Consider the following 16,607-nt stretch of genomic DNA (forward strand, 5'->3'; position numbering starts at 1 on the left):
TGCCTAACCAGCGCATTAGTACGTCGCAATCGAATCCGTAGCTGGTTGTATGCACGCCAGTGGTATGCGTGAGTGAAAGGCAGAAGGGCAGAAGGAGAAGGAGGAAGAGGAAGCGAACACAAAGTCCATGGAGGGTGCCGGTCGGATGATATACTGGATACCGGTCCGTGGTGGCGGCATGGTGGTTACAGATAAGGAACAGGTCGCGCGGAGAGAGCTCGGGGGATGGAGAGACGGTACTAATTTAGTAAGCGCGGCGAACGAGGGCAGAGGCAATATCCACTTCCGGCTTTCGTGTCTGCGAAGACGGAAGTAACGCGCCGTCCTCCCGAAGATGCTTTAAATTTAATAGCCGATGTTTCTCTCTACTCATCCCCCGCGCAAAATATTATAAATACATTCATGCGATATTCTTCCCCTAAGGACGAATATACGTAACAATATTGAATTATATAAAATGACGAGATAAAATATTTAGAAGCCGAATCCCCTAAAATATTGATGCTGTCGAAACAAACTGTATCTGAAATATCGCTCTTCGATGTTTAAAATTTAATAGGGAATATCGATATTTTTATTCACTTTAATATAAAATAAATCATATCGCAGACCGCATAAAGTATCGTTTTCTCGCGAATATCAGTCATTCTACTGTTCTGCGATAATTTCTTTAAGACTAAAAATCAAAATGTGTTTCTCTCGATAATATTTCCCCCAAAAGTATTTGACGTTACCCCGGTTATCTCCCGCACAAGAAGCCGATACTCCGCAATCCCGAAATATCGTAAATATTCTAGTAACGCCCGCGCGCACGGATAACGTTCGTAAGCGTAGGTGGTTTAGTCGAGCATATTTTATCCCGCGCGTGCATTCACACACGCCCGCGGATTGGGTGACTATGACGAAACGCGGAGGATTTCCCAGCCGGAGATTCGTTTTTCCGTGCACCTCTCGCTGTCAAAACCAGAGGGGAGCTTCGTACGCGGAAGAGTAAAGTAGGATACTGTGCCGAATGGTTACATAGATAAGACGATCCTCGGCGTCCCACTCTACGAGAGAGAGAGAGAGAGAGAGAGAGGAGAGAAACGGAGAGAATAAAAGAGAAAGACAGAGAGCGAGAGGAACGCAAAGTTTCATCCCTCTTGTTCTCTGCCGCTACATTGGCCTCTTTCCTTTTCGGCCTCGGATTTGTTCGACGCGCTTGGGCGCATCTGTGCCTTCCGTGTGTCGCAAAGAAAAAGGACTTTGAGAGAGAGAGAGAGAGAGTGAGAAAGAGAGAGAATTCAACCGGAATCAACGGAATTTACTCTAGTAGATTGCGAGACACGCGTCTCTTCGATGCGCCACGATCAATGACCGGGCACGTGACAGAAATTGTATCTCGAGTATCGGTGCTAGAAATTAAAAGGGTAGCAAAAAAAACAGAAATTTTGGGTAAAAACTCTGTAAAAAATTATTTTTACTCTCCCAAAAATGGATTTCTTTGCACCGTTAATTACTCCGAATGTCTATTTTCAAAAATTTATAGCAAAAATCTAATTTTGATGCTTATTTATTAACCTTTGATGCACGGCTTTGAAAAATGAGCATCAAATTTACTAAAATTAGGTAACAGATTTCATGTCCTATGTTATTCTCGCTTCTGGTCCATAAAATAACAAAAATAACAAGAGTTTAACTATGCTTGAGAGAGTTTTCTTCTTACTTTTATGAAACTTTAATAATAAAGAACGTCAAAGAATATCATTGAATTATAAAAATCAAAATTAATCTGTTTTAAAATATTCAAACTCAACTGATTAAACAAATGCGAAATATAATTCAGCTCAGCCACATTCATTGAAATTGATTACTGACCCAGTAAACAAAATTGATTTAATTCCCATACCATCTTTTGTTCGAAGAAAACTGGCACTATCTTTCAAAATTACCACAAAAACAGTTTTTTATCCAAAAATAACTGTTTTTTACTTAATGTTAGTTTCTTCCTCCATTTTTAGAAAACTCGGTTTTTTAAATCTCTAATCGATGCGTATACCGTGTCGAAGGGTAGAGAGAGGAGAGGATAGTCGTTTCGGTAACGACTTTACGAGGCGAGTACACGAGGAATATTCGAACAGCGGCGGGAGAGGAGATCTCTGACGGCGTTGTATCTGCTGTTTGATTAAGAGGAGAAACCAAACGGCTGCGCCATGTACAAATTCCGTTGAAATATCCAACATGTGGGCATGTGTGCATGTACGTGGCGCGCGACACAAATGTACACAGCTGCGAAATCGTGAATATTCCATCGCGTAATCAGTCGCGTTTCAATAACGCTCTTGCAGTTCACCCTGGAACGGTCCAGGAATTACATATTACACGTGACTTGTATGTCTTGGCGCTGCTTACGTTAGCAATCGTTCGCGATGCTGATAAGCGCGACTCGGCGAAAGCGATAATGTCGTCCGGGACCGTGAGTTCTATGCTAATTACGCGCGAACGAGAAAGCGCGCATACAATTTCTCTCTTTCTCTCTCGTATACGACACGCTATAATAAAAGCGCGCGTGCGCTTCTATTATAGCGTTGCACGTTATTGTACAATATTATGCAAACTCTGTTCGCGCGCTCGCACTTTCAGCACGCAACTTCCCCTCCTCCAGTTGTGTAAGAAAATCGCGGATGCGATTTATGTGACGCATGTGATAGGAATACGTTCATGTATTAAGGATGTTTTGATTGTATAATAATAGCAAAAAATTGTCAAAATTAAAAAAAAAACATATTTCTTACGTTTATATTGTTTGAAAAATCAAATAAATAAATCCGGATTAGAAAAAGAATTAAAGTATCACAAAATAATATGGTTTCTAACGTCTTTGTAAAAGAAAATAGTTGTAATTAATATTTTCCATAATTTATGACAAAAACTTTTGATCGTGAATACCCTCTGAAATCAATTGCAAGAAACAAAAAAAAAAAAGAGTAATTAACAGAAAGAGAGAGAGAGAGATAATATTTTTCTACAATTTTTAGTAAATAACTTTTAAACGAGTAAGTGGATCTAAATTAAGTTTTGCACAAATATTTATTAGAGTTTTCTTAATATATGTAAAAAATTTTTATTTTGTTGGCAAAGTTTTTTCCTTGTCAAATTTGTCAATAAGTGCTAAAATAGACAATTTTCCATAAGAATCAATACTAACTTTAAACTTAAATAATTTCCAAACCGTTAAGAGAATTGTGCTCAGGTTTTGCACAGATATTCAGAAGAAATAGTAGAACAGTTTACGAAAATTTCATGCACATTGTCAATGTTTCGACGTATGACACATCCCATACAGCACAAAACATTGCAGCAACATTTGCAACATTGCCGCAATGTTGCTACAATGTTGCTACAATGTTATATATACACGTAATAAAACATGATACCACCAACGGTGCACGTATGATTAGCTGTTTCATTAGCCGGCGGGTGCTTATTCGGCTTTTAGATCAGTGCACTGTAGCTTCCGGCGAATCGCGGGATAGCTCGTTTATGCTCGGCCGTGTATTTTGTACTTGTCCATTTGCGTACACGCATTTCCACTACACGCGTCGTTACGAGGAGTTAGCAGGCACCATTGTTTCGCCGTGTGTTTAATATCCATTCGCGTCCCGAAGTATAACCAATTTTCTCTGCACATACGTTGCTAAGGCTTACCTAGTTCTAGAATTATCAAGGGGAAACAGGCGCGAATAAAGAGAGAGATTAGGCCTAAATATAAATTCTAATATCTAATCTATTTAAATATAGATTCGGTCTCCTAGCAAATACGAGGCTAAATTTGGATATAATTTTGGAGTAATTTTCTGCAAACTTAGACCATTAAAAATCTCGATTTCAATATGATATTAATCTAGTTATATAAATAGACAAAATTGCTTTAATTTTTTTAAATTATTCACAATTTTTAAACAATATGTAATCCTTTTTTTGAAAAACTTTTGGATATGTAGTAAGATCTGAGAGAAATAAGCTATTTTTCTTTTATGCAAAGAAGATAGAAATAAGCGCCTTTTTAGAATCGTAAGTTGTTTTAAACATTTACATGAAACAACAGTTTAATACACTTTATTTATTTTGTGATATAAACCTTTTATCAATATGGGGAGGGAAATAAGAAATAAAAAAAATTGAGTCCATCACCTTTAATATGCGGATAGATTATGAAGATGAGACGAAAACATCGTGTTTTAATAAAACTAAGTTTAAACAATTTTTGAAAAAATATGGATTAAAATTTTTATTAAAAATCTAGATAATTATATTAAAATGCCTTTTTAATTTTCAAACATTTGTAAGTATCATTTATCTCTCTTATTGTTATCAGTAGTGTGAATGACTTCTTAGTTGTTATTTTATCCAAAACATCTGGGCATTGAATATTCTTTCGTTGTTATTTCGATTAACATTGGCATTAGCAGAAAATAATAATAATCTGCCTCGTAATCTATTTTTTCTTGTATTTAAAAAATTTATCTTTCTAACAGTTGAATTCATTTACCGTTATTAGAATTAATGCAACTTTTTTATTTTTAAGGAATAGATAAGCGATATCAAAACTTTTTATGAAATATAATTGATTCGATTATTTGATATTCAAAATGTTTAATAAACTTAATTTATTAATAATACTATACAGGATGTCCCTAACCATCCGTACAGGACTTTTAAGAAAAAAGGAAATGGATTTTATCAAAAATCGCAAAAATTTTGATGGCTAAATCGGGTACGCTCTTCTATTGTATGGTGATATTTTCAACTTCCGGTACCCACCGGAAATGGGCTATCCAGACCGAAAGTCAAATTTTTTAACTGGAACATGGCGCTTTTTATTTTTTATTGCAGATTCGGATTCCCCGACGAAAAATAAAAAATTTTTGTCCCAAACATTTTTTTTCTGAAATCTTTCTTCGACCTTGAAATGATACACGCTAAGTCGCCTAAAAATGCAGTTAAAGTTTATTTTTTATATACAGCACAAAACATTGCAGCAACATTTGCAACATTGCCGCAATGTTGCTACAATGTTGCTACAATGTTGCTACAATGTTGCAATGTTGCTTCAATGTATAGGATACATTCTTAAGCACCGACTTTAAAAAATGCGATTCGGATACGAGACGCGTCGATTAACGAGCAAAATATCGGACGGCATTTAATAAAAAGTCCGGTTTTTATTAAACGCGTAGCATAATATTTCCCAAAGGCACCGCGACACGCGCGCGCGCATATATATATATATATATATATATATATATATATATATATAGTCGCCTAAAAATGCAGTTAAAGTTTATTTTTTATTATTAATAAATGTTTAATCCCTTACGTTAATAAAGTTTATTAACCATGTTACTACAATTTATCATTTTATAACCATATTATTAAAATAATAACAAATTTGCAATAAAAAGTGCCATGTTCATCCAAAAAATTTGACTTCAAATTTGGATAGCCCATTTTCTATCTAGCTACATCCTGTTCGTAAATCACACTTCAAAAATCATTTTAAGGTCGATGGAGGCATTTTAGAAAAAAATGTTTGGGACAAAAGTTTCTTATTTTTTGCCGGAGAATTCGAATCTGCAATGAAAACTGCCGTGTTCCATTTAAAAAATTGAACTTTTGATCTGGATAGCCCATTTCCGGTCTGCACCGGAAGTTGAAAATATTATTATACAATAGAGCGTACCCGATTTATTCATCGAAATTTTTGCGCTTTTTGATAAAATCCACTTCACTTTTTCTTAAACGGCCTGTACGGATGGTTAGGGACACCCTATATATCAAGAAACTTATAATGCATAATACTCTAATCAATAGCCGCCCTTTCTTCGCTATTATCAAAGATGTTACCAACATTTTATGTAAGTTTAAACCGCGAGTACATCGTAAAGAATAAATTGCCGATATAAGTCGCGTAGAAACTTGATATTAGCCTTAATTAGGCTTATATATGTAGTAAATGAATATCCAGATGTAAGAAACATGTCGGCTGGCGGTTAATGGTTCTCGACCGTTTCCGTCGAGGTATATCTGTAAATTCTATAAGTTACATATTGCGGGAGAAGTTTGTTGTAATCTACCAACTTCGAAACTCAAGTGTCTTTGTATAGCCCGTGCTAGGGGCATCGCCGAGCGGGAGAGTGCAACGCTGCATCAAAGTAGTATGAAATAACTTTCGCGAGTCCGTAAAGTTTCCTTACCGGTCGAAAATTATTTCCAAGAGCTCTAGTTTCTCAAAGTAATGTCTCGTCGACTAACTATGACGTTTGCATTTTCATGTCGAAGGGTAATTCTCCAATTATGACCATTGATCCGTATACATCCTCATTCCACTTTCACAAGATGCGAGAAGATCGTACTGACAAACTTTTGGGATGATAAATAGAACGAAACTAGCGTCTCTCGTATAATAAATATAGAATTTAATTCTAATAATATTCCATTTGTTTATATTTATACAGAGTGATTCTAAATAAATGCGATAAATTTTAGAATATGATTCTTTGTCAAAAATTAATGGAGGTCTTTCATATAAACATATATTCCTATATTCCTTCCTGAGGAGTTACATTCCTCCAAAGGGGGAGCAGTTTAACTGCATACATTTATTATAATTTTGTGTTGTTTTAGTTCCATTTTTTTCCAACATTTATTATAATTTGGTTTTGTTTGCTATTTTTATTCTAAAATTCAACTTTTCATAACTCGAAATTTATGCTATTTAGCACCATGCTGTGCATGATAAGGTATTTTATTTTTTTTCTTTAAAACTATTAATTTTACGAAAAAAATAAAAGAAATAAAAACATTTTTAAAGGAATCAATCATTTCTAACGCATATTTTTAGATGATCACATTCCGGCCCATTAAAAAATTCTAATAAAAAATTGAATAAAGGTTGCTAGTTCCATTCCCTTATAACGATATGGAAGGATTGAAAAAAAATATTAATAAGTATCTTTTTTACTAGTGGAAAATGCCCACCAAATTTCCTTTTCTTAACGCCTAAAATTTGGAAAAAAGTAAAAACGTAATGTTTACCTCTCCCTTTAGAGAAATGTAATTCCTTAGGGTGGAATATAGGAGTATATGTTTATATAAAAGACCCTCCTTAATTTTGGACAAAAAATCATCTCCTAAAATTTTTTGCACTTATTTAGAATTACCCTGTATAAAGATTTGATTAAGGTTCTCTAATAATTTCGCGATTTGCGGGAAAATTATATTAGATTAAATAATCCGTATATCCGTAAAACCCTATTTTTAGTTTGACATAACGCCGACCACACGATTCCAGCATAGGAATCGCGTCACGTAACAACCGATTCCCCTGACGACGTAGCGAGAAAGCGAACGGGAACTAACACGGAGCAGTTCGCGTAACTCCTTGCAACTCGTTGGAACTGGTAACATCTTTGCTACTTCCCGAGTGACAACGGCGGAACGATTTGGAATGGTATAAAGCGGCGCTCCTGTCGTAATACGCACCTCCCAGCACACATATTCGCAGTCTGAAGCTTTGATCTTTCACCTATCGCGATGCCATTGGGTATCGAGAAAGGGGGGAGGCAGGGGTTTCCTCTACCGAACGACGGACGTTTGAACATCCTTTTGCTACTTTTGATGCAAGTGACTTTGACTTCGTTGGCCGAGTTCGCGTCTGGAACGTCGAGGGAAGGAAAGATGGCACATAAAGGAATCGTATTTCTTCGTTCGTGAAATCAAATTCTCTCAGCAACATTGCATTCGATGTCATTTCGCGAGCGGCGTTATAATTATTCGTCGCGTTGTAGAATCAACGTCGAACAACAAATGAAATCGTTGATAAAAGCGCACGTCGAGAAAATCAGAGAGCATAATATAGAATTTTATCTTTTATTTAGCGAGCACACGGACGATTAATCCAATATCGATGTATCAATGTCGAAATGCTCGTTAATCCACAGGCAGCGATAATTTTTGACCTAATTGCTCGATCATTTTCGACGAGCTCAAAATTTGATATTCACGCACGCGGATAATATTGGCAGCTATGACTATGCCAAGTTCTCGCATTATTCGCGCTATAAGAGGATAATTTAAATAAACGTACGCGCGCTCGATACTACAAGCGCTTTAGTGTCGCGCGATGATAATTATTGCGCGTTTCTCCAGTGTTCATTTAATATTTCAAGCATGCCGTAAACAAAAGTATCGGATTTTCCGATATGGCGGTTGTATTGACCGGACGCGAAACGAGCGGCCAACGTTTTCCGTTCGCGCGCGTGTGTGTGCGTGTATGCGTGAGTTTATATGCGTTAATAATCCCAATAAAACGTACTACACCAATCCGGACGTTCGATTATGAGTGTACGTATCAGCGAGCCCGGCGCGCATTTTGCACACACATTATGTTCTCATTATTAAAACACATTACCAGCGTTTCGCGCGATCCGACGTATATACAACGGAATGAACGCAACACCGATAGGGTTGATAGATCACGCATTTCCCTGACGCCGTCGATGAGCCGGGCGCGAGCGCGGCTATTTCATTTTCCATCTCAGTGGATTTGCCGGGGCTAATCGATAATCGCACCACAGACACGCCCGACGCTCGCTGCGATAACAGCCAAGCGAATGAAGAACCAGCTTCGCCCTTTGGAATCCATTCCACGGCGTTATCGACAGTGGATAGCCTCTATCATGCGCATCGAATGTAATTTTCGCGTGCGTGAGTTTAACGACGTTTCTTCTGTACCAAAATCATAAAGATTTGGGACACGCATAGAATAAAAAAAAATATTTTCGACTACCTTTTAGAAGCGTATGATTTTTTCTAGGCATTTCTATTATCCGACGATGCATACATGATAGCATACGTGTCGAATCATAGAAATTTGGTTTTATATATCGTCGACTAATTATTATTCTAAATTTGAATAACAAATCATTGCATATACGTTTTTTTTTTTTGTTGCATCGTTAAATTATTTTCAACAAATTTATTCGTCCAACTTGAATTACTCGCTATCGACTACAAAAGTGTACCGTCGGCTGGTTACATCCGGTTGCTGAGAATACAGTTGATTATGCGTCCATGTATATTACCAGCGTTTCGCGCGATCCGACGTATATACAACGGAATGAACGCAACACCGATAGGGTTGATAGATCACGCATTTCCCTGACGCCGTCGATGAGCCGGGCGCGAGCGCGGCTATTTCATTTTCCATCTCAGTGGATTTGCCGGGGCTAATCGATAATCGCACCACAGACACGCCCGACGCTCGCTGCGATAACAGCCAAGCGAATGAAGAACCAGCTTCGCCCTTTGGAATCCATTCCACGGCGTTATCGACAGTGGATAGCCTCTATCATGCGCATCGAATGTAATTTTCGCGTGCGTGAGTTTAACGACGTTTCTTCTGTACCAAAATCATAAAGATTTGGGACACGCATAGAATAAAAAAAAATATTTTCGACTACCTTTTAGAAGCGTATGATTTTTTCTAGGCATTTCTATTATCCGACGATGCATACATGATAGCATACGTGTCGAATCATAGAAATTTGGTTTTATATATCGTCGACTAATTATTATTCTAAATTTGAATAACAAATCATTGCATATACGTTTTTTTTTTTTGTTGCATCGTTAAATTATTTTCAACAAATTTATTCGTCCAACTTGAATTACTCGCTATCGACTACAAAAGTGTACCGTCGGCTGGTTACATCCGGTTGCTGAGAATACAGTTGATTATGCGTCCATGTATGGCCTGATCGAGTCCCGGCTTCTTTCATGTCGGTCAATAGAGCGGAACTAAACCGAAGCAATTAGCAGCGTCTGCGTATGCGCGTTATATCGAATTGGCACGCAACGACAGCGTTATACAGGATCTTCCCATTCATCTCGCGAACGTGAGAGCGCACCTCTAAGGCTAATTAGAATTATATTGTCATGGCGTATCGCGTTTGTCCAAAAAACGAGGTCAAAGACCGCCCCTATCCCAGGTGACGGCGGTAACGAAAGAAATTTATTGAGACGAATGGAACGGTGCAAACAAAATCGTGAAAATTACGAGAATACGTCGTTAACGGGACGTCGTAAAAGCGCCGGCCGCGTTGCACCGGAATCACCACTTTCACGCCGGAAAATTAAGGAACCCATTTTAATGGTCAATATAATACCCGACATAATTGCCGACCCACGAAACGAAATCGCTGAGTATAACTGTGAAATCTTGGACGAGCAAAAATTGATTATCAATTGCTCGCACAGGAGTTATTTTATATCTTGTTAAGGTAAAACTGCATAAAAGGTAATACACCTCCCATTTTATCGCCACTTAAATATGTTGTAGGGAAGATTCTTCTAAGTAATTCCTCGTAAGAAATAAGTGGGAAGGCATTTGTTTAGGAGATATAACAAATTAAAGTTTCACAGTTTTAATGCTTTCTCTCAGGTATTATAAAGTAATATTAGGAAAAGTGAAGTTTGTGTACATTATATTTGTTGTAGAGCAGACGTGGATAAAGTGTTTGTTTACATTTACGGGATAGGTACACGGCTATGGATATTTTGTCAATAATGTGTTTCACCTATTTCTCGCAGTTCGTTATCAGCTTTCAACATGCAACTACACGAATTTGTGAGCCTTGTCTCGAAAAATATTTTTTATTGAATGCGTCGGCATGGGGAGGGATGGTGAGGGACGGAGCCCCTCCCCCTGCACTCCAAAAAAATCTAACCTAATTCAAACCAACTTTACTTTTAAAACTGAAAATAGGTTTGGGTTAAGTTAAAATTTTTTCGGGATAGGGGTGTAGGGGGAAAGGCCAAACCCCTCCCTCGCCCACGCGTGAATGTTATAAACAGTTTTTCTCAGTGAAAAAATAACAAATTATACAGCATACACATACTTTAATGTCAAACTTTAATTTATTATATCTTCTAAACCAATGCCATCCCTCAGTTTCTTGCGGAGAATTACTCAAAAGAATCTCCCCTACAACATACTTAAGTGGCGATAAAATCGAAGGTATATTACACAGTTTACAACAAAAAACAAATTTTTTCAGACAAGATTAATCTTATATATATATTTACTAAATATGATTCTGGTTTCTAAATTGCTTCATCATGTCACAATTTTGAAAAATTTGTAGTTAGAGTTATAAGAAAGGACAATTTTAATATATTTTTTGTGTTTCATATTATATACAGGGTGTTCCAGATCAGGTTAATGAAATTTCAGGGTCTTATAGAAAATTGAATTTGGAACAAAAAAAATCCCATAAAAATAGATCTGGAAATGCTTTGTTAAAAAGTTATAGCTAATAAACTTCGAAAAATCACGTTTTGTTTTTTTTGATGATTTTAAAAATAACCTCAAAATCTTTCGTTTATTCGAAAAAAGTAACGAAATAAATCTGATGGGTAATTAAATAACAAACTAACTTACACTAATTTCATTTAATTCTGATAAGCGTTCAAAAGAAAAAAAGCTCAAAACAACGAAAAAAACAGAAACTTGAAAAAAAATCGTGTAAACACTACATTTGTAGTACAAACATTGCAAATGCAAACATAAAAATATTCTTATTAAATTTTAATCATAACTGATTACTTACAGAGAGTTTATCAGCTATAACTTTTTAACGAAGCGTTTCCGGACCTATATTTATAGGAACTTTTTTGTTCCGAATTCAATTTCCAATATTACGTTCATGGAGAGAACGACCTCGCTTTTCGTCCGGTTCGGTCAGATCCCGCCCGACCAACCGCCCATTTTGCCCCTTCCACGCTGCCAAAATTGGTCTTGCAGCTTGCAGATCCGGCTAGCCGACAGAGGGGACCTTATTTATTTATAAAAGTATTAAATTTTATTAATAATTTTTAGATTGCAAAAAGAGAAAATAAATATAATAGATATATCGCGATTTAATTAAAAAGAGTAATAAAATTCGATTAACAGAGAACAACTCAAGCTTTCAATATTATGACATTTCTTTCGAGTGAACGCAGTATATAAATCCCTGAAGTTTCATTGATCTGACCTAGAACACTCTGTATAGTTACAGTATATTAAAAAATTTTTATTACAATCGAAACGAAATACATATGATTAATCATGAGAACTTTCAACTTTAAAAAAAAATTTGTTAAGTTGACTACAATTAATATAAGATATTTACGGTTAAATATATCTATGAAATTTGTTTTAATTTGAAAGAATTGTACATAAAATGAATAAAAAATATATATTAAAATTTCAAGCAGAATGCTTGAAAATTTTTGATATCTTCTGAAACAATTGCTAACGTTATTAATCGAGAACAGAAAAAAATGTACACCTTGATATATACATTTTCTGCTGCTCTATTTATAACTGTTATGTCAGTGTACAGCAAGTTACATTCACTGGGCGTTCTTCCTGTTTTTATTAAGCGATCGATCGACTTTACTGGGAACTTTCGATCGTAACGGATAATGTCAACGTTGAAGTTTCGCGGTTTTGTTTGGCAGTACGCTATTGCTATGGCAACTTTGCAAACGTTTGCGCGCGCGCATTTTCTTTTCTTTTACGTATACCTGCCGTTTTCCATAAAAAAACTATTCGCCACTAGAAGAAGCGATGAGCAATATATTTCTACGACGATAGTGCAACGACCCGAGCAAACGATAAGCCAATTAATTAGCTTGATGCGCAACGGTTGCAAGTATCATCGATTTGTACCAATCAATCGAGTTTGTGAAGGGTTGCAGGTAAGGGTTACATCTAAAAGCCATTTAACGACGCACTAATTAACGGAATTACTACATCAACCATAATTAGAACGATCATTTATGTTTTCACGAAATGTGGATATTCATATTATTTACGCATTGAAAATACTCTTTGCTCTCTATCAGTGTGTTTAATTTAAAAATAAATGTATATATGGGTTTCAATAATTTTTATTTAGAATTTTAAATTACACTAATCTCTAAATTTAAAAGTTTGTTATTAGAGAGTTGCAATATAAAAATTTTATTTATATAGTAATATTCAAAACGAGAGACTCGCAAATCAAAGGCAGAGGAACGCGCGGGAAGACACGAAGGGAATAACGAAAGCAGGTGGTTTTTTAGTGAGAAGCAAGAAAGCGAGACGAAATGCCGATTGATTGTTATTATTTGCCGCCAAGTCCACCCTGTCGTACCGTTATGCTACTTGCAAAGGCTCTGGGCATTCATTTTAACATTAAAATCGTGAATGTCATGAACGGAGAGCATATGAATCCGGAATTTGTACAGGTTCTTTAGTTGTTTCTGTCTTTGCGCGTAAATTTATTAATTATTAATACAAATAAATAAGTAAGATTCAAATTGCGTAATCGATAATTTGTAAAAAGATATTTAGAACAAAATTATAAAGCATAATTATATTTTAGATAAATCCGCAGCATGTGATACCAACCATCGACGATAACGGCTTTATTCTGTGGGAAAGGTATGAGAGCAGAGATAAAAAAAACGAGTTTTCTAAAAATGGGGGGAGAAACAAAGTAAAAAAACGGTATTTAAAAAAAAAACTGTTTTTTTTGGTAATTTTGAAAGATAGTGCCAGTTTTCTTCGAACAAAAGATGGTATGGGAATTTAATCAATTTTGTTTACTGGGTCAGTAATCAATTTCAATGGATGTGGCTGAGCTGATTACTACTTCGCATTTGTTTAATCAATTGAGTTCGAATATTTTAAAACAGGTTAATTTTGATTTTTAGAATTCAATGGTATTTTTTGATGTTCTTTATTTTTAAAGTTTTATCAAAGTTAACAGAAAACTTTCTCAAGCATAGTTTTGTTATTTTGTAAACCAGAAGTGAGAATAACATAGGACATAAAATCTGATACCTAATTTTAGTAAATTTGATGCTCATTTTTTAAAACCGTACATCAAAGGTTAATAAATAAGCATCAAAATTAAATTTTTGCTATAAATTTTAAAAAATGGACATTCTGAGTAATTAATGGAATTAAAAAAACCTATTTTTGAGGAAGTAAAAAACAGTTTTTTTATCGAGATTTTACCCAAAGTTTATGTTTTTACTACTCTTTTAATCTTTATATGTGAGATTCACGCTTTTCTATGATTAAACCCTACCTAACATGTGTATTGTTATAGTCGTCCCATTATGGCATATTTGGTTAACAAATATGCGAAAAATGACTCTCTTTATCCAAAAGATCCAAAACAAAAGGCAATAGTCGATCAGATGATGTATTTCGATGCTGGCAGTCTCTATTCCAATTTAATCATATGTTACGTATGTATTGATCTATCCGTTGCTTAATTTTCTTTTAATTAATATTATGATTAAAATATTTTTTATATCTTACAACCACTGATTATATACATTTATACATATATTGCTATAGTCATAAATTTTGAAACCAATTTTCCCTGCTTCTGTTAATTTACACCTAACTACATTAATCTAATTTTCATCAATTAAGAAAATATTCTATTTCCGGAAGACTCTGTATCGCTGCGTATTGAAATAATTATTCCTCTTGATATTGTAATAATATTTCTGTGTCAATACATTCAGTTCGATAAACAAAATTATTATTATTTAGATACCAGTGGTTCGAGGCCAGGCTTCTTCCATTGAGGAGGCAGATCTGGAAAAAGTTAAGAAATCATTCGAGGTGCTCAATCTTCTCCTCGAGGGTAAAGAATTCGCGGCCGGCGAAAACTTGACTATCGCCGATTTCACTATTAGTACAACTATATGTTTGATATTGGTGAGCCTCTTCGCGAGAGGAATGACTTTATCGAACTTAAATAAATAGAGTGCTGTGACTATTTTTACGATTGCAGTGTTTCGACTTTGACATCGGCCCTTACGATAACGTCGCCGCGTATTACGATCGTTGCAAGGAGAGTCTGGAGAAATTCGGATTCGAGGAGGTGCACGCCATGGGTGTTAAAGTGTTTACCGAGCTCTATCACGCGAATTTGCAAGAATCTAGTTAAGGTGGATATGGCTATGGATATTTTTGCGCGCTTAAAGTAGAGGATCGATAATACTTCGTTTACCTGAGATCGAGATTAGACATGAAATTCTATTGTAACCTTATAGAATTTTAATTCACTTTTTCCCTTCGCTAGTTTCTAGCATTATAACATACTTTTTAAACCAAGTAATGCCAGTATTTTGAAAGAATTGTTCTTGCTGTACGTATACACATAGTTTAGTTAATAAATTTGTTCTTGTGTACGTAAGACTAATTGTTATATTTTTTAAATGTTTATTTTAAAATGGGATAAAAATTTTTAGCGTTGTTATTTTGCGATCAATATTATTAATATTTTATTTATATATTTACAATCTCTTCAATTATTTGAAAATCCAGCATAGTTATAATCCACGTAATGACTCTATCAAAAGACAAAATTATCTCACTCAACTTTATTAAATATCTATATATGATTTTCTTAGAATTATATTCTTACTTATTAATATATATATATATTTTTATTTAAAGTTATATTAATTAATTAATACATAACTTAACGTATAATGTTTTTTTGTTTATCTTTTCGATATATCTTGTTAGAAGATTTATTTTTTCCAATGTTTTAAACATTAGCTTTATAATTATTTCTGTATAAAAGCGTTCACGGTGAAATTTATAAAGCCAACAAGAATCAATATTCATGCAGTAAACGTTGAAAGGATATATAAGGTTGGCAATAACGTTAGCAGAGAGTTGCATAAAGTCCTGATGTAGCTTGCCTTGTCATCATTACACTTCATTTACTTAATTATAGCGTGACATCCAGCCACGTATAACTACTGAAGCTGCACGAAACTATTCTTTCTAAGCACGTACATTAGCGAACCAGATCAAAATCGTTGAGACAAAACAAAAACTTGACGTGGCGAGTACATTATTTTCATGAGAATCTTACATTTTTGGTACGGCGATAAAAGCGCTTGTACGAAAACTGTCTTATTTTCGAGTATAGGGTGTCCCAGAATTAGACCGACAAACTTCAGGTAGTTACAAAAGGCAAAACAAGCCAATTTTATCGATAAATCCGTGTCCGCAAATAAGTCGTTTTGGCACTAGAGAATCAAAGATTAACTAGGGCAAAAATCTTTGAAAAAAAAATCATTTTTTCAAAATTTCATTAATGTGGTTAGATAGAGGTGTTTTTACCATGAAACTTTTGTATAAAACATTTTTTAATATCTCAAATAATTTTCAAGTTTTTGGGCTGCAACTGGAAATTTCTAAATTCATCTATTTACCCCCTCCCCTACATATATGTGAAGTTTCATCAAAATTAGAATTTTTGAGTTCGCGAGGTTAGTCTTCGATTCTCTAGTGTCAAAACGGCTCATTTGTGGACACGGGTTTATTGGCCAAATTGGCTTCTCTTGGTCCTTCATAACCACCTGAAGTTTGTCGATCTAATTCTGGGACACTCTGTATATTTGTCGTCTCATTTAATAGGTATTTATTTATCTCCGTCCCGCCATTGCTTTGTACTGTTGCTCTAACAGGATACATATATATATATATATATATATCG

General features: G+C 35.2%; 1 protein-coding gene across 1 annotated transcript; it reads left to right on the forward strand.

The window, feature by feature from the left end:
- Positions 1 to 9,959: 9,959 nt before the first annotated feature.
- On the forward strand, positions 9,960 to 15,285 carry LOC115240061 (glutathione S-transferase 1-like). The gene is made up of 7 exons (XM_029815028.1): positions 9,960 to 10,322; positions 12,469 to 12,786; positions 13,064 to 13,317; positions 13,455 to 13,513; positions 14,187 to 14,328; positions 14,642 to 14,809; positions 14,886 to 15,285. The coding sequence occupies exons 3-7, from the start codon at positions 13,177 to 13,179 to the stop codon at positions 15,039 to 15,041; spliced, it is 666 nt and encodes a 221-aa protein (XP_029670888.1). The 5' UTR covers positions 9,960 to 10,322; positions 12,469 to 12,786; positions 13,064 to 13,176; the 3' UTR covers positions 15,042 to 15,285.
- Positions 15,286 to 16,607: the final 1,322 nt, after the last annotated feature.

Source organism: Formica exsecta, unplaced genomic scaffold (assembly GCF_003651465.1).
Source record: "Formica exsecta isolate Colony F162 unplaced genomic scaffold, ASM365146v1 scaffold400, whole genome shotgun sequence".
Classification (NCBI taxonomy): domain Eukaryota; kingdom Metazoa; phylum Arthropoda; class Insecta; order Hymenoptera; family Formicidae; genus Formica; species Formica exsecta.

Bases quoted from the DNA above. Each gene is read 5' to 3' on its own strand.
- LOC115240061 (XM_029815028.1), top strand. From the start codon at position 13,177: ATGCCGATTGATTGTTATTATTTGCCGCCAAGTCCACCCTGTCGTACC. The intron at 13,514-14,186 runs GTATGAGAGCAG...GTATTGTTATAG, and splicing joins GGCTTTATTCTGTGGGAAAG to TCGTCCCATTATGGCATATT. The intron at 14,329-14,641 runs GTATGTATTGAT...ATTATTATTTAG, and splicing joins CCAATTTAATCATATGTTAC to ATACCAGTGGTTCGAGGCCA.